Genomic DNA, 25,580 nt, shown 5'->3' on the forward strand with positions numbered 1-25,580 from the left:
TGGGTAGCCAAGGTGAATTGGGTGCCCAGACCCAACTCTAATATGGTCAGGGGAACGCCCCATACCAGCAAACAATTCCTGGACACCAGCACAGTGTCTAAGAGTTCACGCCTCTTCTGACACCTCTACTGGGGATAGATAGCATCAGATCCCACAAGACTGCTCCCCACCCACCACACTCCTACGACTGGCTATGCATGGAGGGTCCCACGACCCCTCCTTGTGTTCAGTTCATTTGCTAGAATGGCTCACAAATTCAGGAAAAAATGGTGGACTCACTAAATTATACTTATTACCAAGGATAGTAAAGGATCCATGCCCACAGCCTGATGAAGATATGTGTAGGGCGAGGTCTCAAAGGAATTTCTGCCCTCATGGAGCTTGGGACCCGCATGGCGGCATGGAACACGTTCTGGCTCCCAGCTGGCAAGCTCTCTGAACCCTGTCCTTTTGGGTTTATGAAGACTATTACACAGACCTGTTCTAGTTACTGATTCAACCTCCAGCCCCTCCCCCCTCTGTAAAGGTGGGGGTGTGAGACTGAAAGTGCCAACTCGCTAATCATGTGGCTGGTTCTGACAACCAGACCCATCCATAGGCGTTGCCCAAAGTCGCCCCACTAACATAACACAAGACACCTTTATAGCCTTTCACTTAGGATATCCCATAGGTTTTGAGAGTGGTGAGCTAGGCATTGTGGACATAAACTAAATGCACATGAGAAATCTATTTTCATCATCTGAGTGACCAAATATATATTTGTTATAAATCACAATGATGCACAAGGTCATTAGCGGGGCCACGGCACCAGGCATGTATGCCCTCAGGGCCCCCAGTGTAGCCATTTGTACACCATAAGCATCTATAGATGCAAGCAGTGGACCTTTTTCAATTAAATTCAAAATATCGTGGCAGTTAACTGGGTAGTCTGGTCAGTCCTAAGGGCAGGGGGCTTGGGAGGTGGCTCAGTGGCATATCCAGGGCCAAAATAACTCGTGACTGCTTTCCCCCTTCTGGTCCTAGGCCTTGACCTCTCCTTCTTGTCCAATGGGCAGGGCTCTCTCCAAGGCAGCCTGCCCCAGCCCCTGCAGGCCCTCGTAACTCTGGGCAGCATCTTCATCTTTCCCACCCTCTGGGACACTCAGGCCTCCTTTAGAGTCAGGTGGGCGTGTGCCTGGAGGTGGACTTTGGCACCCATCTTCTCTCCCTTCTCTGCCTCTCTCCTTCCAGAGGGACCCTCTTCCCTTGGTTTCCTCTCTGGCCTCCTGGGTCTTGCGACCTGTCAGGGCTCCTTTGCTGGGTAACGTCATCTGTGGGCTCGGGGCCCTACAATTGGTCTAAGTCAGGGGTGGGCAAACTTTTTGACTCGAGGGCCACAATGGGTTCTTAAACTGGACCGGAGGGCCGGAACAAAAGCATGGATGGAGTGTTTGTGTGAACTAATATAAATTCAAAGTAAACATCATTACATAAAAGGGTACGGTCTTTTTTTTTTTAGTTTTATTCATTTCAAACGGGCCGGATCCGGCCCGCGGGCCGTAGTTTGCCCACGGCTGGTCTAAGTGCTTGGGTCCCTAAAGAGGTGCAGACACTTGCTTCTGGCTGGTGAGAGGAGCCGATGGCCCTTCAGCTTCTTTCCTGGTCTCCTCTGAGATGGGGCCTCCTGGACACCTGAGGCAGCCAGGTCTTGCCTGGACTGGATGGAGGGTGGCCGTTCTTTCCCAGCTTCCTCATGCTGGGCGGGGACCTCCAGGTGTTTGAGGCACCGTTTCACACAGCTCTCTTAGAGGTGGGATTTATTTAGGCGGGAATAGGCAAGGGGGGGCAGAGGTAGGGTTAGGGTTAGGGCTCCAGTTCCTCTGTGCCCTCCAGCGGTGTCAGGACTTTCTCTTCTCACCTATCTCTGCCTTCGAAGTTGGGGACCACCTATGTCCCTGGTGCCCACATCCACCACTAATCCCATGTCCACATTCCCCCGTCATCTCTCTTCCCTGGATATATTTTAACATTCATAACCTATCTGGATAATGTTGGACACATTAGCCTACTGGGCTTCCCTGAGAAATCTGAGTGCAAAGAACATATCTCATCATTTGTTTCAGGGCCAGGCATCTATTAACCTCTAGTCACAGCACCACCAACCAGGGACTGAGGTGCCTGGTGACCCTGGCCACCCTCACTTCGTGCTCAACCTGAGTCTCTGCCTCATTCAGGTTGGCAGGAGCTGCAGGCGCTCTGTTTAGTCAGCAGTGCAACCATAGTGCCCACCTCTCCTCTTCCCTCAAGGCCCTGTCCTGCAAGACTCACATTTGCCCAGTTCCATGGTGTTGCCAGTTGACAGCAGCTGGGCCAGTGTGCAGGGGCTCAGGGCACCCCAAAGGGCCTGCACCTCCCTGCCGTGTTTCCTGCACTCCAGTCGACGTTTCTGAGCAGCCTCTCCTCCCTCCTAGGTTCAGCTAGGAGAGGGCCTTAGAGTGCCCCAAAGAGCTTTCAGCCCCCGGGCAGCCTAGAAACCCCACAAGCATGTTAGCTGCTCAGGCTACCCGAGTGAGGCCCTTTGAGTCTGCTCTTCTGCTGGCTTTGCAGATGCAGCCATGGCCTCCTTTCTTGCTTTGGAGCTCACAGAAAAGTGACCTGCAGGGCCTGTGCCTCGGGCTCGAGGGCACAGGCAAGTGTGGATTCTCTCAACAAATCAAATATTGCCTGCTCTGGGCTGAGTTGGGGTGAGGGGAGTCCCTCAGCTCAGATGCTGGGATTCCTCACACCCAAGCCCAAGCCCACTCTCCTGGCAGCAGCACACCTCCCAGAAGGCCACTGACTTGACTAGCCTCCCTGCACCCCAAATTAAAGAAGTGCCTCTGAGTGCTGAGACACCAGCCCTTCCCCCGGCCCCAGGCTTGGGGTGCTGGTCATCACAGCAGCCTCCAGCCAGGTGCTGCCAGTGCAGACTTAACACGGACCCTAGTGTTCTGGGAGGAAGCGGACCAGTTTCCTCTGGTGCCATCTCCGCCAGTTCTCCTCTTGACCTCCGCTCCTCCTGTCCCCCTTCCTCCAACCCTCCCAAATGTTGCAAAGCTCCAATGAGGCAAGTCGTGGTCATATCGTGGCCTAATCTAGGCCCTGGTTTCAAAGATAATGGCTGAAGCTTAGAGGGCTGGGAGCCATGCAAGGTTATGGCTAGAGGGTAGCAGATCCAGATCTAAGCCCTCTGCTCTTCCTACTCTCCCCTGCTACCTTTCTTGATGCTGATCCAGCGTGGACTTTTTAGCATGGGGATCTTGCTGTGGGTCCCTGGGTGGCCCTGCCAGGGTTCCCAAAGCCGAGGGGTCCAGCGCCCTCACTGTATAGGTGGGGCCAGAAGTGAGTGAATGGTCTGGGAGGTCAGTGGCCTGATGTGGGGAACTTTGGTTGCAAGACTCCTTGTTTCCCGCTTTGAGAACCGTGAGTGGCCCCCAGTCATAACAAATATGGGCGCTAACCAAATCCATTCTAGAGGGTAGTTATAGAGCCAAGGCTAAGCACTGAAGGGAGGGCACTGATGGAAACAGTGATGTGCCCTGCACTCTGAGGCCAGTGGTCCGCCTGCCGCTCTGCCACGGTGGCACTCACGTCCTTCCTGGGCCACCTGCACTGTGGCCGTTGCAGGGTCAGCACCCGAGCCTGGTCCGCACAGTCTGTGCTTGTCCTGGGCTGCGCTGCTGGCACTCTCTGCCCCGGCAATGGCAGGCTCTGACCCTGTTCAGGTGCTCGGAGGCCTGGCCACTGAGTGAAGCATGGGACCTGCTTGGACCACTCAACAAGGCAGGGTCCTAATCTCCGAGAACAGGGATCTGACCTGCTCTGTTCTCTTTTCTCCCCAGATGGCTAGAGATGCTCATGGTCTATCCCAGGACCAACAAGCAGAACCAGAAGAAGAAGCGGAAAGTGGAGCCTCCCACGCCACAGGTGGGCAATGGGTTTGCCAGGTGGCGTCTCCCCGGTGGAGCTGGGGAGCAGGAAGAGCACCTGGAAAGTGAGAGGGCTTCGGGGCCCAGCCTAAAACTGGAGGTGGAGGAAGGAGTCAGGTCAGGGCTGAGGCGGTCATCAGCCCAGTCTGTCTCCCTCCTTCTTCTGATGACTTGGGGCTCCTCTCTGAGCCACAGGCAGGACCCACTACAGGGACAGGGCGGCCTGCTTGTGTGGTCGGGGCTTCCCCAGGAGTTTCCAGCCAGGAGGCAGGTGCTGAGGAGCAGCAGCACAGCATGTCCCTTTTCCTGGCTGTCCTGCCGGCTGCTGGGAACAGAGAGCGGCTGCTGGGAACAGAGAGCATGCTCGGAGCGGCTGCTTGCCGCAAAACATTCCTCAGGGCCTCAGCTCAGTTCCACTTTCCACATAGAGAGGAGCCTGAAGACATCAGGCTGGGAACGGGGGCTGGGCAGGGAGGTCCTGGAGTGTCCTGGCCAAGTGAGGGGCTCTCAGGGGACCTTACTCCTGCTCTGGGCTTTGACCATAAATGGAAAAAACTGACGCTAGCCTTGATTTGAGTGCCCCTGCCCCACTCCCATGTGACCAGAGTGGGAGGGGCTGGGGTGTCTCACCAGTTCCAGTCCTTCCGCAGAGGTCACTGTCCTCCTCCTCCCCTCCCATCCACAGGGGCCCCAGGCCATGCTCCACACTCCTGAGGCCCTGGTGCAGCACATTCATCTTCCTGAGCCTCTGTGAATGGATTTGCACATGGGACTGTTGAAATCTAGTTAGACTGTTAGTGTGACCATGAAAGGAAGTACTGGGCCCATTTTAGGTGTTCGGTAAATGTTCTTCTTTTCCTCTCTGCTCCAAACGTGACCATTACCAAGTGCTCTTGCCTTGCCTGATCGAGCCTTACAGTGACCCTAAGTGTGGGCAGGATGGAGAATGGGATCCCTTGGCATCTAGCAAGGCTCAGAGCCTGGCAGAGAGCCAGCCCATGGCAGAACCAGGCTACCCCTGAGGTTAGTAGTCCTCACTGTCTGCTCTCTGCTTCACCGAGTGACAGAAGTGGGCCTGGGCAGGACCAGGAGGTGTGTGCTGGCCTGGGTCCCTTTCTCCTCCATAATCCCCACACCTTGTGGGTTCCCCTGAACATGCATGACCTGGCTTCCTGCTGATGGAGTGCGCCGGGGCCTGCCCTCCATTCATCCTCCCCAAGGAGTCCCAGGCCAGCATCCCCTGGAAGTAATGTTGCTGGGGAAAAATTGGCAAGATGCCATCAGTCATTCCTGGACTGAAAGTGGAGCTTCCTGCTGGGGAGTAGCAGGTATACACTCAAATCCCCCAACGCTGCCGGGTTTGAGAGAAAAAATCCCAGGCAGAATAAGTGTCTAGGCTCTGCAGCATTCCCAAGGTAAGCCGCCATCTCCAAGTAAGGCACTTACGTGTGCAGAAGACAGAAGACAGTAAGCCCAGCCCTGGGAATTCAGTTGTGTTCTTGTTCCCTAGCTCCTCCCCCAATGTTATCTCCACCCCAAATACTGCCAAGCTTCACCTTTTCAGTTGGTAGCAGGAGCCATGTGATCAGAGCTTGGGGAAGTGACCCAGTTTCCTGAGGATCTCTTAGAGCCTGGGGCTCCTGGGGTCCAGTCTTCTCACTCAGCCCCTCTTGAGCCCTGGCAGAAGCCAACTGGGATGATTTCTTCCTTCTGCCGCTTGCTTTCCAGAGCATCACTTTTGAGGCCACTGGTTTCTGGAAGCTGTGAACATTCATCAGGGCCAGGCCCTGGAGGCAGTTCCATGGGGGATGTGGGGCCTCTCCAGAGGAGAGTTGGGGGATCTCTGGGCAGGTTTTTCCTCCACAGCCTGATGCTGAAGGTATTCTAGGGACCCAGATGGGACTGTGGGGAAAGCCTAAGCCATTAGGGCCTCAGAGAGACAAGGACCCAGGGGCCTGGCCTCTCTCTCTATGGCCCGGGATAGTTTCAGGTCAGACCAGCGCGGAGCTGGAAACATTGCTCCGCTGCACCCTGCCCTCTGGCTACTGAGGCAGGAGCCCAGGGCTCCCCTCAAGAAGAGGGTCTCAGGCAATTGGGAGTTGGGGCCATGGAATGTAGGCACCGAGGGGTTTGCTGAGAACATCAGAGGGAGAGAGAGGGAGAGGCCCAAGCCGGGCCCTGAGGGAGGATGAGGATTAGGCTGTAAGAAGGGCACACACCTCTCGGCCAGGGCCCAGGGCAAGAGGAGGAACAGGCTTGCCCTGACCAGAGCCTTCGAAGCCTGGGGCCTAATAGGCATGGGCTCCCAGGAACTGCTTCTTACTCGGGCCCCGTTCACTCCAAGAGGAATTCTCATGGTGCTGAGACACCTGGAGAAGGGACAGTAATCTACTCTGGGTATGACAGGGCAGGAAGGATGGAGATTTTACTGCCCTCACCCCAAGTCCCAGAGTTGTGAGGCCAAGGGACACGTCTCCCAGCCAGGTGTGCGGGGCTCGCTTTGTCAAGTGAAGCTTTGGGAGGCTGGTCCTTCAACTCCCCAGCCCCCAGGCTCTTGGTCCTTGCTCCTGCCTTCAGGGACCATATGAAACGTTCCAAAAGGAATGGCCCTCTTGGTCTAGCCCTCCAGCCCATCCAGGGCCACATGTCTGCTTCTTAGGCATCTTGTTTTCTACTTGGGAGCCTGCTCCTATGCCCTGCCCCAGCCAGGGCCCTTCCTCCCACTCACTCTCCGTGCCCAGGAAGTGGAGAGGAAGGCTTTCTATGAAACCGCCTCCAAAGAGGGGTCTGCCCAGCCGTGCGGAGACAGAGGCCCTGGCTGGGCCCGCCTTCCTCCCTGCTAGGGGACCCTCTAAGCAGCCAGGTACACAGCACAGACTGTCCTAGTGCTGACGTCCTGAGCACACAGCTGTCCAGCCACACAGGGACCAGTACCTGGAAAACTAGTGCTTCCACTCCTGCCTCTTGTCCTGGCAGCCAGGCTCTGGGTCAGCGTGAGCCCAGCACCCTCTGCCACAACGGTGACAGTGTGGGGAGCAGAGGTTGGTGCCATGCAGCCCTGGCCTGGCTTGTGCACGGTCTCAACTCTCTGAAGAAGAAAAGCGACTTCACCTGGAATCGGGCTTCCCCACCGTCCACCCTCTCTTGGAAGCCAGCGTGGCTTTGTGCCTGCTGCACCTGCCCCCTGTCCCTGCTCACTCGGCACAGAGGCAGGAGAAAGCACCGCTGCCGAAGGAGGGAGAGAGCTCCGTGTGGGCCTTGGCCACTGCCAGGGCCCTGTGCTCCCGAGAGCCCCCAGAAGCGGGAGCTCGGGCAGGGAGTGCAGCTGCCACCTGCGCTGCGCAAGTTGGGAGGCCCAGACCAGGAGACGGGTCTGTAGCTGCTTAGTGCTGGGAAATGCATGTTCCCCGAGTTCCCGGACAGGGCCCCTCATATCTCAGGCCTGGAATTTTCTCTGTCTTAGGGATTCCTGCCACTCCACCCCCTCCCCAGTGCTAGGGTCACGGCCCCAAGCATCAAAGGGCTGCCTGTGTGTCACAGGCACTTCACCCACAGGATGGGCCGAGGGCACTGGCAGTCAGGGCCACTTCCTTCGGGAGCACTGTCGCCTGTTCCTTACCCTTGGGCCCTTTTTGACAACCTCTGCCTGCCCTGGTCTAGCACCCCCTCCATAGAGGGGAGCGATTCACCAAGGAGGGCCCTCCCCTCACCGCACCCAGCTCTGCGGGAGGAATCTAGCTCCACCGAGCCGTCAGCGCTGGTGCAGCCCTGGCCTGTGGCCCTTCAGCAGGAGGCCCTGGGTGGTGGCGAGGGGACTCAGAGTGGCATCTCCTTTAGAGAAGCTGGGCTGCGGGGCATGAAGCGAGGGCTGGGTGCTGGCTGAGGGGACAGGGAGCCCTGGAGTCGGGTCTCCTTGGGTCAGTGGAGCCTCAGGAACTGTCAGAAACCATCCCTCCTTCCGAGAAGGACCCTTCTTTTGAAGGAGTCCGTCTTGGGCATCTCCAGCCCAGGAATTGGGTCTGCTGGTAGTTCTGACTCAATGGGAGGTCATGTGCGTCCTGGGTCTGCGGGGAAAGCCATCCTGGCTTGATCCTTCCCGTGAGGATGGTGCCTAGGCCTCTCAGTGGGGCCTCCAGGATACCCAGCCAAGGCACCGCCCCTAATCCTGGGCCTTTCTCCTGCTCCTAGGGCGCCTGGAAGCTCACTTTTCCCTTATTGGCTGAGCAAGCCTCCTCTCCCTCCCCTGTGAGGGGATTAGGGTGGACTGGATGTGGCGGTGCCGAGCCAGAGCCCAGCACGTAGTCGACACAAGTAGCTGTGGATAAATGACCACTGGTGGTTTCCTGTGGCTGCATGTGCACACATCCAGCCCGTGTCAGCCATCTGTAACCCTCGCAAGAGCCCCAAGTCAGAGACGGGTTGAAGTAGGTTTTTAAGAATGAGGCTTGGCCACCAGCATGGGAGTCGGAGAGTGGCCATTTGTACTTTATTGCCCATGTTTTGGGGGAGACAGTTAAGATATACCTCACTTTTGATAGGGCCCAAAGCCATCTAACCCTTCAGCAGCTGGCCCCCAGGACCATGGGCTGGGAAGGGGGCGTGGCCAGGATGTGAGCTGGCACTGCAGGGTGCCACCCTGGTCTCAGCTCCACCCTGGTCTCAGCTCTGGTTTGCAGTGTTGCAAGGTTCTCTGTGTGGTCCCTGTGTCAGCTCCCCCTCCCTTGTCTAGGCTCTGGTTGCGGCCTGGAAGTTCCCTGTGGGCTCTGGAATGGACCCCCTGTGTCTAATGCATCCCATACGCATGCTTCCCCCACAGCAGCACCACTCCCAACGTGGGAGCGATGGGATGAGACTGTTCCCATCTGGGCTGTAGGTTCCCATCAAACTTGTACGGCGGGCTGGGCTGGGCAGGAGGTTGTGAGCAGGTTTATGTTTGCATCTAATGACTTCTTCCTTTAAACCAGTGGTTCTCAACCTTCCTAATGCCGCGACCCTTTAATACAGTTCCTCATGTTGTGGTGACCCCCAACCATAAAATTATTTTCATTGCTACTTCATAACTGTAATTTTGCTACTGTTATGAATCATCATGTAAATATCTGATATGCAGGATGTATTTTCATTGTTACAAATTGAACATAATTAAAACATAGTGATTAATCACAAAAACAATATGTAATTATTATATGTGTTTTCCGATGGTCTTAGGCAAGCCCTGTGAAAGGGTCGTTCGACCCCCAAAGGGATCGCGACCCACAGGTTGAGAACTGCTGCTTTAAACGGTATCCCAGGTTCATTTTAGCGTCCTAGGATCAAAAAGAAGAGGTAGGTGAGGCAAAGAGTGGGCCCTGGTGTGGATGCTGTGTGAACACATGCTTTTCATTCACCAGTGGGCCCATCTCAACGGTGTGTTCTTTCCTCACCTCGTCTCAGCTCCCCTCACTCTACCCTGAGCACCTGGAAGTCTGGGAATGACCGACTCTGAACCAGTCACTTGGGGTCTGGTCTCTAATGCCTGGTCCGCTGCTCTGGGCTGTCTGGTACTGTGGGCAGGGAGAACTTGCATGTGTTTGGCGTTGAGGATATGAGCAGAAACCCTAAGCCTTTGCGCCATGCATTTGCCAACCCTGGCCTGAGGCCCAGGCGGCCGAGCACTTGGGGAGAAAAGGCCATATCGCCATCCAGAAAGAGCTTCTCCCCTGACCAAGACACCTTTCTTTTGTGAGCCTTGCCTTTTGGGAATTCTGGGCCTCTGACATTGTGTCGTTGGTCGTGGTGTCCCCTTAGCCAGACACCCAGGCCCCCAGGCCCTCTGCACTAGCTCGGCTGTGTGCTCTCTCCCCAGGAGCCAGGGCCAGCCAAGATGGCTGTCACCAGCAGCAGCAGCATCCCCAGCGCCGAGAAAGTCCCCACCACCAAGTCTACACTCTGGCAGGAAGAAATGAGGGCCAAGGACCAGCCAGAGGAGAGCAGCCTGAGTCCAGCTCAGAGTCCCAGCCAGAGCCAGCCTCCTGCTACCAGCGCCCTGAGGGAACCTGGGCTGGAGGGTGAAGATGGTAAGTGGTGGCCAGGTTGGCACAAGTGCCCGCCTGTCCTGGTGCCCTCCTCACAGTGCTGGAAGGCCTCTGTACAGCGCTGGCCCTGCTCAATTCAGCCGTGAGTCCCACCTTCAGGCTCTCTCACCTCCTATGGCCATCAGCCCTGGCAGGGCCTGACCTGGTGTGGGACTGGGAGCCCTGGGCTCCAGCCTTGCCTTTGCCCATCCAGCTTGGGAGGCCTGTCTGTAAAGGAGGATAGCACGTGCTGCGTTAGCCCCGGGTGGGTGTTGTGAGAGTCAAAATGCTCTGTCAGGAGGTCTGTATGTGAGGAGGCCTGTTTCCTGCCCCTTGTGCTGCTTTGTCTTCATGGCAAATTAACCCCAGAAGTCCACTGTGTCCCTGAGAGCAGCAGCAGTAAGGGTTGTCTTCTCCTCCTCACCATCCCCGTGCTGCCAGGACCCGGGGAAGCAGGGGAGAGGGTGCTGGGGAAGAAGCCGTTGGCCTCCCATGCTTTCTCCACTTAGCACTTGGCCTGAGCAAAGCAAGGCAGCGGTCTCTGCCTCCTTGTGCAAGCCCTGGACGGCTCTGGAGGACGCAGGCTGGCTCTTCCTATTTGTGCTTGTCCTGATCAGTAAAGACAAGTGGGCAGTTGGGACTGACCCAGATCTGAGCAGAAGTTGCCTCCATTCTCATTTGGTAGCACACACCCAGTCTGTCTAAATTCCTTCACTCCTCTGGTTTCTCTACAAGCCTTTTGCCCCTTCCCTCCCCAAATATACTAGTATGCTAAAAGACGAAATGGCTCGTTGGTTCCTCCTTAATATTTGCTAAGAAATCCTTGTTGATGGGACATCTTGGGGGGGGGGGCAGGGGGAGGGTCCTGCTCTTCCAGTCAAGCTCCCAGGCTGGAGGGGAGAGCCTCCCTGGCCGTCTGCCACGAGGCAGCCAGGCAGGGGGAGGACGAGGCACAGCGGGAAGGAGCTGTATCCCCACCGCCTCCTTGGGGAGCCACATGGGCCTTGGGAGGCGAAAGCAGAGAGGCCCCTGTTTGGACCTGTGTGGGCTTGGAGAAAACATCCTCAGGAACCCAGCATGGCAGCAGGCTGAGTGTGTCTCCTACCCCCTCGCTTCCAGAGGAGAGCGCCATGAGCAGCGACCGCATGGACTGTGGCCGCAAAGTCCGGGTGGAGAGTGGCTACTTCTCCCTGGAGAAGACCAAGCAGGACTTGAAGGCCGAGGAGCATCCACTGCCCCAGCCGGTCTCCCCTCCCAGCCCCAGCACCCCCAACAACAGGTACAGTGGCCCTGGACCGCCCTCCCAGGAGCTTGGTCATCCCTTTCCTTCTCCAGGTTCTCAACCCTTGCGTCAAATGGTCTGCAGCAGCTCCCTCGGCTCTCTGGATGTGGCCAGCCAGCCTCCCGCTCATGTGGACTCCAGCAGCCCGGGGGGGCGGGGAGCAGAGAGACTGGGGTGCACCTTTGCCTTTAAAGCCAGCAGGCAGTATGCCGCCCTGGCCGACGTCCCTAAGGCCATCAGGATCAGCCACCGAGAAGCCTTCCAGGTGGAGAGAAGGCGGTTGGAGCGTAGGACTCGGGCCCGGAGCCCTGGCAGGGAAGAGGTGGCCCGTCTGTTTGGCTACGAGCGGAGGTAAGGAGGGAATTGGAGGGCTGAATGCATGTGCACACAGAGGCACACAGACCCCCTCCCCCACACACACAGACCCATGTCTCTCCTGCACACTCTCACATTTTCTCTTACACACGTCCTCACACCTAGTCTCACACTCACATACTCTTACGCACTCATGCAGTCTTCTCACACAGTTTCTTTCACATGTCCTCTCCCTCCCTGCCTCCCCTCCGCATACACACCCCTGTTTCCTGAGCACACTCAGAGCATGTGGGGAGCCTTTCCCTCCTGACCCTGCGCTCTGGTTCCAGAACTCAGCTCCTGGGGGTTAGAATGTAGGATCTCTGGGTACCCAGAGGCTGAGGCCAGGAGCCAGCTGCTCCCCATGAGTGCTGCTTAGCCTGGGACCTTGAGGCCTCTGGGAGGGTGCTCAGCTGCCAGGCCTTGTGTGGCTGGATCTTTTCTTTCCTGGCCCAATTCTGATCTCTAAAGAGACAGTGGAGGCAGGAAGACCACAGAGGTGCAGGTGGTAGCAGGAACTCTCCTTGCCATTCCCAGGTGCAGGTGTGGAGGAAGGGCAGGGAAGGGGGCCATGCCCAGGGGGTGGGGTGGCAGCATAGTTCTTCCCTGCAGCACTTGCTTGATGCCATCTCTGAGGCCACACCCCTATCTGCACCAGCGCGCCCGAGTGCCCCTCCCATATAAGAGCTTCCACCTACGTCTGTAAGGAGGAGCCTCTGCCTCTCTGTTTGCCCAACAACAGGGTTCTCACCCAGTTCACTGTTAGGGTGCTGGTGCTCACGGACCCTCTAAACCAGTGGTTCCCAAACTTATTTGGCCTACCGCCCCCTTTCCAGAAAAAATATTACTCAGCGCCCCCTGGAAATTATTTTTTTTTAAATTTTAATAGCAATTAAACAGAAAGATATATGTATTAATGTTTCTACCTTTTTCGTAAAATATAGTAAAGAAAGGTGTAAATTAGAAACATTGAAGTTTGAAATTATGAAACTATTTATTGAACTCAGAATAGAAAGGTAATACAAAAAAAGTTAAAACAAATGCACCCGTGGCCATCACCGCCCCCCTGGATCGCTGCAGCGCCCACCAGGGGGCGGTAGCGCCCACTTCGGGAATCACTGCTCTAAACCATTTGAAAGTCTGTGAAAAAAATGTTTCCCAGTGAAAAAAATCCATAGTTTTTATTAGGTTCCCAAAGAAGTTCACTTTCCAGAAAAGTTCCAGAAGTGTTTACAGTGTCCTCACTGTCCCACCAAAGCCTAAGTAAGGCTCAGAGTTGAGGCCTGCTGTGGGGACAGGCCAGGGTGGCAGTGGGCTCCCCTAAGAGGCTGGACCGGAATAGGGTGCCTTTCTCTTGTGCTCCCTTCTCTTTTTCACACCGCTGCACTCTCCACATGCACCAGGGAGAAAGGACCTGTGCACCTGTGGGTTAACCCCCAGAATAAAGAAAAGACACCCAGAGTGGTTGGTCTTGAAAGAGAAGAAAACAGAATATTCCTAATTCCAAGAGACAGTTGGCTGGCTTCCTGTTTCATTAGTAACCCCATGAGGTGCCTGTGCCAGCATCCCAGTGTGTAGGTGGAGAGAGAGGGCCTCAGAAGCAGGTGACTCCCCTGGGAACAGCTGGAGCAGTGGACCACACCCACTGGAACCTGAGCTGGGAAGGCCCTGCTCCCATGGCATGCCTGGGGCTGTCCTTTAAGCAGTTAAGGAAATACATAACTGAAAGGACTTGTCGGGGGTTTAGGAGGCCAACCGCCAGGGTGGGAGTGGCTCCGCGCTGACCTGTGGGCAGGCTGCGAGTTGGGAAGGCGCTCGTGGGGCAGCCACGCCCTGGTTCAGTGGCAGACCAGAGAATTAACATTCAGCTCACCTGCTTGGCTTTGAACTCATTCTGATCTAGAGGCCTGGGGTTGACAGCATCTCTGGGGCTTTGCTTTTTGCATGCTCTTTGCTACCGTGGGTTTTTACCTGGTGTTGGCACCCCTGGGACCCAACCGGCTCTGCACCCTAACACTGTAACGTCACTTTCTTACTGGCCCTGATGGCATCTGACTGGCTGCTGTCACTTCCCCAGGCCTGCTCTCTGGTCCTGAGTGGCTGGCCTGTGCTTGGTTGATTCCTGTCCCTGGTAGAGTGAGTAGCACCCCACGTTGGCAGTGTCAGCCACAGCTACCCAGAGGGCACTGAGCCAGGCCTGCCAGAGGCCAGGTTGGGGGGTGATGAGTCGGTTTCCTGAAAAGTTATGGCCCTGAAGCAGTCCTCTGGGCTGATCAGCTCTGCTCTTCAGACTTGCTCCCAAGCCTTTAAAACATTTCTTGGATAGTGAGTTGCTGCTGAGCGAGCGTGGTGCTTGCTGAACTGTTGGTGACTCACACAGGGCCAGCTCCAGTTGGTCCTGCACCCTGGGCTGAGAGCCCAGAGAGGTTGACAGAGGTGCAGCGCCCCCTTCCTGTGCTGTCAGCCAGCACAGGGTGGAGTTGTCACGTAGGCAGCACTTCAAGGGATCCAAGTTAAAAACTTCCCAGTGTGCAAAGTAAACATGGCCGACTTCAGAGCCTATCCATGTGGAGAGGCTGCAGACAGGGCCTCTGTCCTGTCTCTCATGGACTCCTCCTCCTGCGGTCCTGGCGGGTCTGCAGCAGGCAGTCACATGACTCGGCCCAGCGCTGCGCCTGGGGCCTCCCTGGGGCTTCCTGGGCCTTGGCCTCAGTGGGTGCGGCTCTCCTTCAGCAAGTGGTGGCACTGAGGCCTCGCAGGGGCCTGGAACCTTATCCGACCCCACGGGGTGGTCAGGCATGGGGGAAGCTTCCCCTCCCCCCCCCCCCCCCCCCGCCCCCGACCAGGCGAGCCTTTGCAAGAGTTTCCTATGGTCCTGGGAACTCCTGCCTCTGCCATAGCTTCCTGTGCTCAGATGCCTGCCCTCTCTCGCTGCTGTCCCTCAGCCTCCTGCACTGCTGGTCCGGCAGGCTGGCCAGGGAGAAGTTTTGTGCCTGGAGGGGACGCCACAGAAGCTCAGTGCACTGGGGCTCCCACTCTAATCGTGGAAGCACAGGGAGGAGCAGAGGATGCAGGTGCCCCAAGTGCTTCCCTTGGTGTTAAGCCTTCCTTGATAAAGAAACCCTAAAATACCATGTTTAATGGAAACCCTCCCTGAAGAAAGCTGGCCGGGTGAGGGCGGGGTCTCAGGTTTGAGGCTGCTTCCTCTCTTCTTCCCTAGAGAGGTGACTGCAGTCTCTGGGCTCAGAGCCCTTTCCTCCCTCCCCTTGGCTCCGCCACTTGTCCAGAATGCACACCCTCCCTAAGAGGCACCTCCGGCACTTGCCTGGGTCCCTGTGGGAGGACAGGCCTCTGGCCCTGTAGCCGCCAGCGTTCATTCCCAGGCCCCTGGTGCGCCCTCCCTGCCACGCCCACGGTGCAAACTCCTCGTGACTCCGGGAGGAAGGTGGTCTGCCCTCCTCAGTGTCACCTCGGGTTTTGTTTCTTTAATTCTTTGACTGATTTTGATTTACCATTATTTGATTTAAAAATCAGCCCTTTCTGTTTATTTATTCTTCAGCCTTATTTTCTTTCAGGTCTTGCCCCTCTCCACCTTCTCCTGCTGTGTCGCTGTGTGACGTTACTCGCCCTTCCTCCGCTGCTTCGCTCCCATCTCAGCTCCGTCTCCAGCCATAGATGGCCTGATGATGCCGCCGGCCCTTTCACATGAAATCAACTTGCTTTGTTTTGTTTTAATTTGTTTTTTGATTCTTTTTACTGTTGGCAGAACAATGTTAATTCATGGGCCTTTTTCTTGCTCAATTTTGGACCTTTGGGGTGGGGGCTGCATTATGATCTGCTAGGCACTCAGGGAGGATGGGCGTCCGTCCCCTCCACGTGGTGACTGCCTTCTGATCATGTCTGCTCAGGAGAGGACGCTGCTGACGGGCTGTGTGGTTGCCGAGTGTGTCATCACAACAGATCATTAGGGACCTCCAGTGTTGGCGGTGTGGGGGAGGGGGAAGCGAGCTGCTGCCCGACCCTGCACAGCTCCACCCTTTGCAGGGGAGAGAGGGAGCTCAGGGAGGGGTGTCAGAGCCAGGTGTACTGTGCACAGCCTACACCTTGCAGAAGGGGAGGCCCAGGGAAGGCTGGGGTGGGCCAGTGTGAGGGGTGCCTGAAGGAGCCTCTCTGCAACTTGAGAACAAACCCACCTTGGTCTGGGGTGACCCTGTCTCCCCCCAGCAGCCTCCTGTCCTCTCTTGCAGGAGGTCTCAGGTCATCGAGAAATTTGAAGCCTTGGACATTGAGAAGGCAGAGCACATGGAGACCAACTTGCCAGCGGGGCATTCGCCATCAAGCGACACGCGCCAGGGCCGTAGTGAGAAGAGGGCGTTCCCCAGGAAGCGGGTGAGCTCTGGGTGGGACACAGGCCCACACTCTCTGAGCCACACACACACCCTGACACGCTTCTGCTGGGCTCCCCATTCTCCGTTCACAGTCATTTGCTTGGGTCTCTCGTCTCCTCCAATTAGTGACCTTCTTAAAGAAGAGCCTGCCTTCTGCTCTTCCTATCAGAACTTGTCCATCTCTGCTGGAGGCCGCTCTATGGCCATGAGGTCCCTGGTGGGACCAAGAGCCTCTCTTTCTCTCTGCGGTGGCCCGGCCACGAGGTCGGGCACCTCTTGTTTCTCTTTCAAGTGGCAGCCACAGCCCTCCTTTCTCCACTCCACAGGGTGGACTGCTCCCAGTCCTCCTGAGCTGCCCACCGCCTTGTGGCCTTGCCGTGCCTGATCTTCATCTTCCTCCTCAGATTTTCTCTGGGCCCCTGAGGTGACCTGCTGCTCTGCTGGCAGCCATGTAACTCGGGGCTCTTCCTTCTGTGACCCCAAGAAGCAGGGGTGGGCGGGACCAGGACTGATGGTGACTGGTGTCTGGAAGACAAGGTTGCTCCACCAGCCTAGGCATCGCCGATCCCACTGCCGGAAGCAAAGCAGAAGGCGCTGGACGGAAGTCTGCACGCAGGCTCCTGTCCTCTGTCCGCAAAAGCCGCCTCACTTGGGAACAAGGTCCCTACAGTCCTGACCCTTCCACAGCTCTGGCTGCCGGACTCCCTGCTTCCTGCCCGAGTTGACAGTACTGACTGGCGGCTACTCTCTGCCACAGGACCTCCCCAGTGAAGCCCCCACAGCTCCTCTCCCGGACGCCTCAGCCTCCCCCCTGTCTCCACACCGAAGAGCCAAGTCACTGGACAGGAGGTCCATGGAGTCCTCACTGACGGTGAGCCCAGGCGCCCAAGCACCATGGCCTGGAGGTGCTGCTCCTGCTGCTTCTGTCACTTGAGGTCACTGTCTGCTGCTGTCCGTGCATCTGTGCTGGAGCTCCCCTCTGCACGGCCCTCATGTCTGACGGGATCAGCTGCTCTGTTTCTTTCCCTTTCCTGGGCTTTGTGGACACCCTGAGCTCTGAGGTCTCGTGGAGGTGGCCACCTGGCCAGGTCAGCAGAATCTTGATTGCAAGGGATCAGGGCCAAAGCAAAGAACCCCTGTTCTTATTTGGGGTGTTTGTTTCTGTGACATTTTGGAGACAGGAGCCCCTCTGGCTGGGGTTTCCCCACAGAGGGAGAATAGGCCCTTGCTCAGGTCGGTTGAGCTGAGCAGTGGGGGTGCAGGTAGGGAGTGATCAGAGGGAGTCCAGGTGGCACCGTCACTCCCACCAGCAGCGACAGGTCTGAAGCCCTGGGGGTGGCCTGGGGCTCCTCTCGGCCTTTGTCCTTTGCCCCCTGAGGAGCCCAGGGCTGGTGTCTCCGTTTTCCCACCGGGGTGTCGAGCCACCAGCCCGATTGACAGGAAACTTTGATGCAAGGACAGGAGGTTTACCTGAGGAAGTTTTATTTTTTCTTGAGTTCTGAGTTTTGCTCCAGGGTGTGGAGCAGAGACTCCCGGGACAGGTGTTGGCCACTGTCCTGCCCTGCACATCTGTTCTCTCTGACTCCTCCCAGTCCCTGGAATACAGGAAGACACCACAGCCTGTTTCTGCTCAAGATGGTGGTAGAAAAGCAGAGAGCAGGTGGGGTGAAAGGAAGGCTGATCCGTGTCCCTCTGAGGTACCAGCTGTATGGGGTACTAGGCATAACACACAGGCAGGGGCCAGGTGGGCTGCAGGGGATCCCAACGGGAGTGTGGACAGCACAGGGCAGGAGGGACCAGCAGGGATAGCTCTTCGTTCCAGCCCCACTGGTGGTCCTGCACCCCCTGCTTCATTGTCTGTTGTCCTAGTTTTGCTCCTTGTAGGGAAATGGAGACTGAACTTCATCCTGGTACAGATAAGTGGCCTGAGGGTCTTGGCACGGTAGCTGCTGCGTCTGGCTGAAAACCAGACGTGGCCTCTGCTCAGTGGTCTGTCTCTCTCTCTCTCTCTCTCTCTCTCTCTGTCTCTGTCTCTCTCTCTCTCTCTCGCTCTCTCGCTCTCTCGCTCTCTCTCTTTCCTGTGGCTTCTGCAGAACTTATGAATTCTCCTAGCTGCCACTGCAGACCTTCCCCTTCACATAATACTCTCAGTGACTCTCCGTCTGGGCCAGTCTTCTGTGCCTCCCAGGAAGACAGAGCAAGGGCCTGTCTCAGAGCACCAGGCAGCCCTGCTGTCTTGACAGGAGGCGGGCTCTCCTTCACAGTAGCCTGCCCATCCTGCCATCTCGCTCCTCACAGCTGTGCGTGCCTGTGGGGCAGCAGGCTGCACCCACCGGGGCCAGGGGGGCCATGCAGGCTTATCTGGTAGGCGAAGAAACCCCTTTTCCTGGTGTCCGTTAGATCTGGACAGAAGTGTGCTGTCAGTCACCCTTTGTCCATGACTGAGATGCCACCGTGTTTCCTCTGAATTGTTCTTTTTTCTTTTCTCAGCCTGACCTGCTGAATTTCAAGAAAGGCTGGCTGACCAAGCAGTACGAGGATGGCCAGGTTTGTATGCAGAGCTTCTGTGGTTTCTGAGAGGCTTGGAGCAGCTACAGGGCCGAGCTGGCCTTATCCCTGGCTGGTCTGTGAGCACTGGCTCTGCCTCCACCTCTGGCAGACCCCCATCTCCTCCGAAAAGTGGAGGATCACAGCCCCATTGCTGCAGTGGGCTGGGCTTCTGGAGGGGCCAGCAGGCCTGCCTGCTGCCAGGGTGTGGATTGCTCTCCTGTGCCCAGCAGTGATCTTGGCCTTGGGCTGTGGGGACATCCATCCTCCAGCACTAGCTCCCCACTTGCTATTCTTCCCTAAAAGTTCCCTGGGAGACCAGGCTCCCCAGGAACAGGGAAAACCTCTGGTTGTAGGGTTGGCTTGTGTTTGCATACAAGGCAGCCAAAGAGACAGCGGCTGAAGGCAGCAAGGCTCTGTCAGAGATACCAGCTCAGCTGCAGTCCTGGGAGAGCCACTGTAGTACATTCTTCCCATCAGACTCAGGCCGGAAGAGCCACTTACCACTGGACCTGCCAGCCCTCCCTTGACCCTGGTTGGGGCTAGAAGGCCAGACTCCAAGGAGGCTTGAGGAGCAGCCTACTAGGTCACACCAGGAAGCCTCGGAACCTTGCCCGCCCACGTTCTCCCCCTGCTTCCTGCGTGGCTGTGCCAAACGTCCTCTCTGTCAGTCCTCGCGTCCTTGCCCGAGACTCATCTCCCTCTCTGCTCCCCACAGTGACGGCAGGGGAATCTGGCTGGTTGGTTTGCACTGCTGGCTGCAGTGGGCGCACCCTCTGGGTAACCAGCCAATGGCTATGGCTCCCAGGTGCCTCCTTAGAAGGAAGATGCTGATTTCACAGCCACCTTTCAGCTCTTAAGGGCCCAACCCCCTGACTGCAGCCTCTGGAGTTGAGATTGAGGACTGTGAAGCGCTGTTCACCAGCCACACCTCTGGGTTACGAAGAGCCCGTAGCCTATGGCCCACCCCAGCTCCCCCTCCTACCCTATCATTGGGGAGCCAGGGCTTCGCAAGTGCCCGGGAATCCTGTGTGCATGGCTGCTGGGCCTTGTGGATCCTCTGTGTGTATGTCTGCTGCTTGTGGCAGGGCCGCCCGCCCTCTGCTTTACACGTGCGCAGGGAGGTGCTCTGGGACTTGGCACAGACCCCTAGGAGCAGGAGGTGCTGCATAGGAGTTGAGTCTGTCTTTTCCCTCCCATTTTAGTGGAAGAAACACTGGTTTGTCCTTGCTGATCAAAGCCTGAGATACTACAGGGATTCGGTGGCCGAGGAGGTGAGTGTCTCGGCTTTGCTCCCATTGGGGAGACAGCGGAAGGGGTTCAGGTGGCATCTGGGAGCCCGAGGCTGCTGGGCTGAAACCCCCTCTGACTGTGGACGGGTGTCTGCATTGCCGTCTTGGCCTTCCCAGTCCAGACCTGGGGGGAAGTCTGAGTGCCGTGCAGCCAGTTTGGGCTGTGCTCACCATGGGCTCCTGCCTGGGCCGGGGGTCTCCTGAGGCACTGCTTCAGGCACCTGGGCAGAGTGGGTTTGAGCAGCTTCTTTGAAAAACAAAGATGTCTTATTTTAAAACTCAGGATGAGCAGTTTTGTTTTTTTCTACAAAGAGTTTGTGGTAAAGTGAGTCTTTTGAAGACTGAACTAACACATCTTGTCCTTTCTCCTCTGGATGAGCATAGAGCATGGCAGGTGGACGTGGTTGGCTCAGTCGACAGTCTTGATTCCACAGTCAAAGGACCACCAGAGGAGCTCTTTCCTCACCTACGAAAACCCTTTATTTATTTATTTTTTTAGCAGTTTAGCAAATGGTTTCTAACCTTCCCTTGTAGTTCGACTCCAGGAATCCTTCAGATATATTCCCACATGTAGTAAAAGATCTGTGTCCAAGGAGAGTCATTCAGTACTATTCTAATAGCAGGAAACTGAAAAGAACCTAAATGTCTGTCATTAGGGGCTGGTATTTACATGCCCTGAACCTAAAAACCTAAGTTTTTAACGGAGTGCAGTGGAAAGATATTGGTGATACAGAGTAGGTGTAGACTAGGGTGGGGGCTGGCCCCTGGTGTGCCTACCATCAGGGGATCCGGAAGCACATGGCGTGCCTAACCACACACTGCGTGTCTGCCACTTGGATAAGCCAGCAGTTCTCAGAGTGTGGGCCCTGGAGACACTTTCGGGGGCTGGGGTACTCAAAACTGTTGTTATAAAACTAAGATGCTGTTTGCTTTTTTCATTGTATTCACATTTACACTGGTGGCCAAAGCAGTGGCAGGTGAAACTGTTGGTGTCTCAGCCCAATCGCAGGCTGCAGCCGCGGATGGCCAGCGGTCATGCATTCTTCACTGCCATACAGTTAGAGACAGTTACTGATGGCCTGGCCAGTGTGCTCACTGATTAGAGCGCTGGCCCTCACACCAAAGGATCACGGGTTTGATTCCTAGTCAAGAGAATGTGCCTGGGTTGCAGGGATCCCTGGCCCTGGTCAGGGCTCATGCGATGTTTCTCTCTCTCTCTCTCCCCCCTACTTCCCACCTCCTCCTCCCTTCCACTCTCTAAAAATCAATGGAAAAAATATCCTCAGGTAAGGATTAACAAAAGAAAAAGAAAGTTACTAATTTTATTAAGTCTTAATCATTGAAGAGCCATCTTTTTAATATTCTGAGATTCAAAATGGGAAGTAAGCATAAGTCTCTTCTGCTGCCACCCGAAGTATGGCGGCTGTGCCTGGGCGCGTGCCTGCCTGCTCGCCAGCTGAGCGTCTCTCCCCCTGGAGAAAGGATAACTAACAGACAAGCTGCTCCTTCACTTTTGGGTGTTAGCAGACATTTTTCAAAATGAACCAAGTGAGCCTATTCCTTTTAGGAAAGCAACTGACAGGAGTGATTGCCAGCGCTGCGACATAAACTTTCAAGCAGAAACGGGAACTTTGGGAAACGTATTCATCAAGAACTTGACAGCTCTCCTTTTCTTACAGACTCTCCTGACCAAATGGGTAGTGATACTAACAAATGCAGTGTTTGGTCTTAGAAATGAGATGTGTCAACACTAGGAGTGTGTGTAACTCACCCTCTTCCAAAGGACCAATACATAACACTACACAATTGTGCATGGGTGAAAGACCCATTCCACGGGCAGGGAAAACTGGCTGTATGTAACCAAGTACAGAAAGTGCCTTGATATGATTTCAGATTCCACTTCATAGTTAACCTTTAAGAAACTACCACTTATCAAAAAGGAACCACAGTTATCTGAGGACTTAAAATACGTCTTCCCCTTTCAACTCTGTTTTTGTGTAAGTCAGACTTCATGAAACATGTACTTCAGCCAAAACAATGCATCCGTCAGACTGAATGCAGAAACAGATGTGAAAAGCCAGATATTAAAGAGATTTGTAAAAATTCAAAACAATACCACTCTTATCACTGCTTTTTTAAGTAATATTTTTATTTAAAAATGAAATGGGCTTATTTGTATTCTTACGTGAGTAGATATGTTTAAATTTTTTCAGTTTAATTTCTAATATAGTAAATCTCAATAGGTAAAGCTCACATAACTCTTTGATAAAGCTAACCTCCATTCCTAAGAGCATGAAGACGTCTGACAGCACATGTGAGAACCATCAACATAGGGTATCTTTGGCAGGGAACACGTGGGAAGTGGTGGAGTGTCGGCCTGGTTTTATCCCCGCAGGCAAGGTCTGTGCTCCCTAAGAGAAAGGCAGCACACACAGTCCCTGTGAAAACTTGTCTAGTTTGACTTTTATTTCCAAACCTCTTAATGTTCTTCCATTTCTCTCTGCAGGCGGCTGACTTGGATGGGGAAATTGACTTGTCTACATGTTATGATGTCACGGAGTATCCAGTGCAGAGAAATTATGGCTTTCAGATACATGTGAGCCCAGGGGTGGAGTTTGGAGACAGGCTTGACTGGCTGGGACGTTTCTTCAGAACCTGACCCTAGTCCTGGGCACTTGTGGGCGGGCCTGACGCACATGCCTGGCCAGCAGGCGTTCTTCCTGTCAGTGTTGGCGCCTTGTCCTGCTCTTCCTCAGTCCTGTGGCACCTGACCCCTCCCCCAGTGGGTGATCTCAGCAAACAATTAGGCATTAGCTTCTTTCCAGGCTGTTGAGAAGCTTTGTTACTGAAGTTTCGGGGTTTTTTTATCCTGGAGCTTGGGACATTGGGTGGATATGTAAGGAATAAGAATGAAAGTGTTAACTATTTAAATCTCAGAATACTAGGCTTCAGTTCACCTGTTCTTTCTTTATTCTTCCAGTCATCAGTCATAAATTTGAAAATTCATGAGGTCCCCCACCCCATAACCTTGTAAGGGACTCGGACGAGCAAGTCATTGCCCTTGACCTCAAAAATAACCTGGTTAGATGACTAAGACAGCGCTCATTGGCCATTCCATGAGAGTCGGTGGCTCAGGGCTACCTGGAGTTAGCCGGGCTCAAGTTAGGACGCATACCCTGCCTACCACATTGCCCTCTAATGCCAGCTGCAGGGCGAGGGCGCCTCAGTCATCCTCAGGGTCAGGAATTAGCCAGAGCGCAGGAAAGCACTGGACCGAGGCTGTGGTTTCGCTTTGGGAGAAGGTACCATTAGAGCTGCAAAGGAAGCGACACCTGAGCATCGACATCCACTGTGAGGCTCTCAACATAAGCATCCATGTCCTCGGGGACACATCCCCTCCTGATGTGGCTGTGACACCCAGTGCCTCCTTCCCAGGAAGCCTGAGTTTTTATTGAGGTTTCATAACTGTCATGATGGATTGAGTCACATCCATGTGGTCGAGCACAGCCTCCAGGCCTCCCCTCAGAGGTCAGCTGGTTTCACCTGGCCCCTAGCCCAGCCTCACTGATGGCTGGTCTTTATAGCGTAGCCTGCTCCGCCCTGAATTACAGGCTCCCAGGTTGCTTCCCAGGAGCCAGGGCCACTTGGTGCCAGAGCCCGTGACCGAACAGACAGCCCGACAGCTGCACCGCCAGGCTGGCCCCGGCTCTGTGCCTCACAGGACCTGGAACTTTTACGGGGTCTTACCTTCAGGTGGTTGGGTGTAAACACTCAGTTGTACCATTGGACTCAGAGTGGATCAAGCACGTTGAGACTGAGTCATATTAACCAAACTTAAAAGAGACTGGGGTCAGGACCCAAAGGCCAGTGTGTGCATTATAAGGAGAAATCCCGCCCGCAGCCCACTGGGCCGCTGGTCATGGCATTTCTCCCCTGTGAGTGCCACGGCATAGCTGGGAGTTGCACAGGTGGCCTGGCATGAGGGCCAGGACATGAGGTTGTGGATTTCAGGGTCTTAGCCACCCCATTCTGATGCCCTTCTGCCCCTGTCCCTGCAGGAGGAGCAGACATGCTCAGCGAGCTAAGTCTGAGCTTCTTGTCTTCAGGCGGTGTTGGTGGCAGTGGTGACTTCTGGCTTTCTAGGCGCCATGCTGGGCCCCCCCCTAACCCATCCCTCCCCATCTTAAAGAGCAGGTTTCTCGGGGCAGGGTGGCTTGCCACTTAAGTCAGCTCCCCTCACTGAGCAAGTTACAACTTCATCATCGAGGGCCCGAGCCACGCGGTTTGCTCTCCCGTCAGTCTGGCGCCTTTCCCTTCCCCTGGATGGGAGCTTACCCAGGCTCTGATGCTTTTCCCTGGGCCCGTGGCTGAGGGTCTAGGTCACGAGAGGTCACTTTCAGCATGGAGGGCAGGTCCTGGAGGCTCTCCGCTCGGGTCACTGGGGAGTTTCAGGATCTTGAGAGGTAAGGATGAGGAATGAGTGTGCAGGGCCCCTGGCGCAGCCACCAGAACTAGTGGCACCTACAAGGGAGCTAAGTGCAGAAGCTGGGCAGGGGGCACCGTGGGAGCCCCAGTGCCGGGATAGAAATCAGCCTTGTCCTGCTGTTGTGGAAGGTACTGGAACCATTACCTCGTGTAGGAAGACACAGCCAGCAGGACATGCGAGTGGTTAAAGGAGGGGAAGGTAGAGGCGGGAGACCAAGCAGGCACAGTGGTGGGCAGAAAAGAGAGAAGTGGTTGAGAGGCACTGGAGGAGGTACCCATGGGCTGTGGTTGTGGGCAGGTGAGGAAGGAGGCAGGCGTGAGGTCGGGTGCCCAGAGCATGGCAAGCCTTGTGCAGAAGTTGGGCAGCAGAGGTGACTTCACAAAAGGAGTAGAGCCTCTGGAATTCTGGCTGTGATGGGCTAGTCTCTAAGGACATTAGACAGGCAGCCAGGTGTGGGCCCACGGTTGGGAAAGAGCCGCCCGGGGGTGGGAGATGAGGTCCTGGGGCAGAATGTGGAGATGGCCGAGACCAGCCTGCAGAGACACCAGACCTAGGAGCGGGAGGCGGCAGAGGACCCCAGGACAAGTGTGAGCCGACCCCCGGGACACGCAGGGCCAGGGCCTAGGGAGGCAGCACTCGGATTGCGTGAAGGCCATGGCCCCACCTTCAGAGCACAGCAAGGGGAACCAAAGGAACGAGGAGTTGTGGGTTGTCTCTGACTGGGGGCTGAGCTGGAGGCTGAGGTCAAGTCCAAGCTGTACTTTGCAGCTCTCCAGGCTGGCACGTGGTCTTGAGCTTTGGTCCATGGCCACGCCAGTACCAACCCACACCATCTTGGTGGTTTCATCTTCCCATCAGCTGATTTGCTAACCTCTCGTGGGTTTGTTTCCGAGTAGCCTGTGCAGCTTAAAGAACAGGACCGCACCCCCCTCCTGTGAGACAGGAGCCTGTGGCTGCAGGAGCAGGGCAGTGGGCTCCATGCGCCACCACCTGGGTTCCCATCGTGCCTTCTCTGGAGGGACCTGCCCCAGAGGCACTCCCCCCTCGCTGGCGTGCTGCTTCTCTGCTCCTCTATCTGGCTTCCCTCCCCTGCGGCCTGCACAGCTCCCCACTACAGGAGGGCTCCCCTGTCTTGACTAATGACCCATCAGCTCATCCAGGTCGGGGGCCGAGGGGTTGTCCCAGAAGTGCTCCCTCCCCTCTTCTCTGTCACCTCTGTCACCACCTGAAT

General features: G+C 55.8%; 1 protein-coding gene across 1 annotated transcript in view; it reads left to right on the forward strand.

The window, feature by feature from the left end:
* Positions 1–25,580, forward strand: part of MPRIP (myosin phosphatase Rho interacting protein) — a 192,493-nt gene that overhangs the window by 96,113 nt on the left and 70,800 nt on the right. Inside the window, exons 5-13 of the mRNA XM_023746019.1 lie at positions 3,861–3,945; positions 9,793–10,003; positions 11,120–11,279; positions 11,481–11,633; positions 15,884–16,025; positions 16,782–16,895; positions 18,515–18,571; positions 19,777–19,845; positions 22,370–22,459. Coding sequence (XP_023601787.1) covers positions 3,861–3,945; positions 9,793–10,003; positions 11,120–11,279; positions 11,481–11,633; positions 15,884–16,025; positions 16,782–16,895; positions 18,515–18,571; positions 19,777–19,845; positions 22,370–22,459 — 1,081 coding nt within the window. The remainder of the gene's footprint in view (positions 1–3,860; positions 3,946–9,792; positions 10,004–11,119; positions 11,280–11,480; positions 11,634–15,883; positions 16,026–16,781; positions 16,896–18,514; positions 18,572–19,776; positions 19,846–22,369; positions 22,460–25,580) is intronic.

This window comes from Myotis lucifugus, unplaced genomic scaffold, assembly GCF_000147115.1.
Source record: "Myotis lucifugus unplaced genomic scaffold, Myoluc2.0 scaffold_616, whole genome shotgun sequence".
Taxonomy (NCBI): domain Eukaryota; kingdom Metazoa; phylum Chordata; class Mammalia; order Chiroptera; family Vespertilionidae; genus Myotis; species Myotis lucifugus.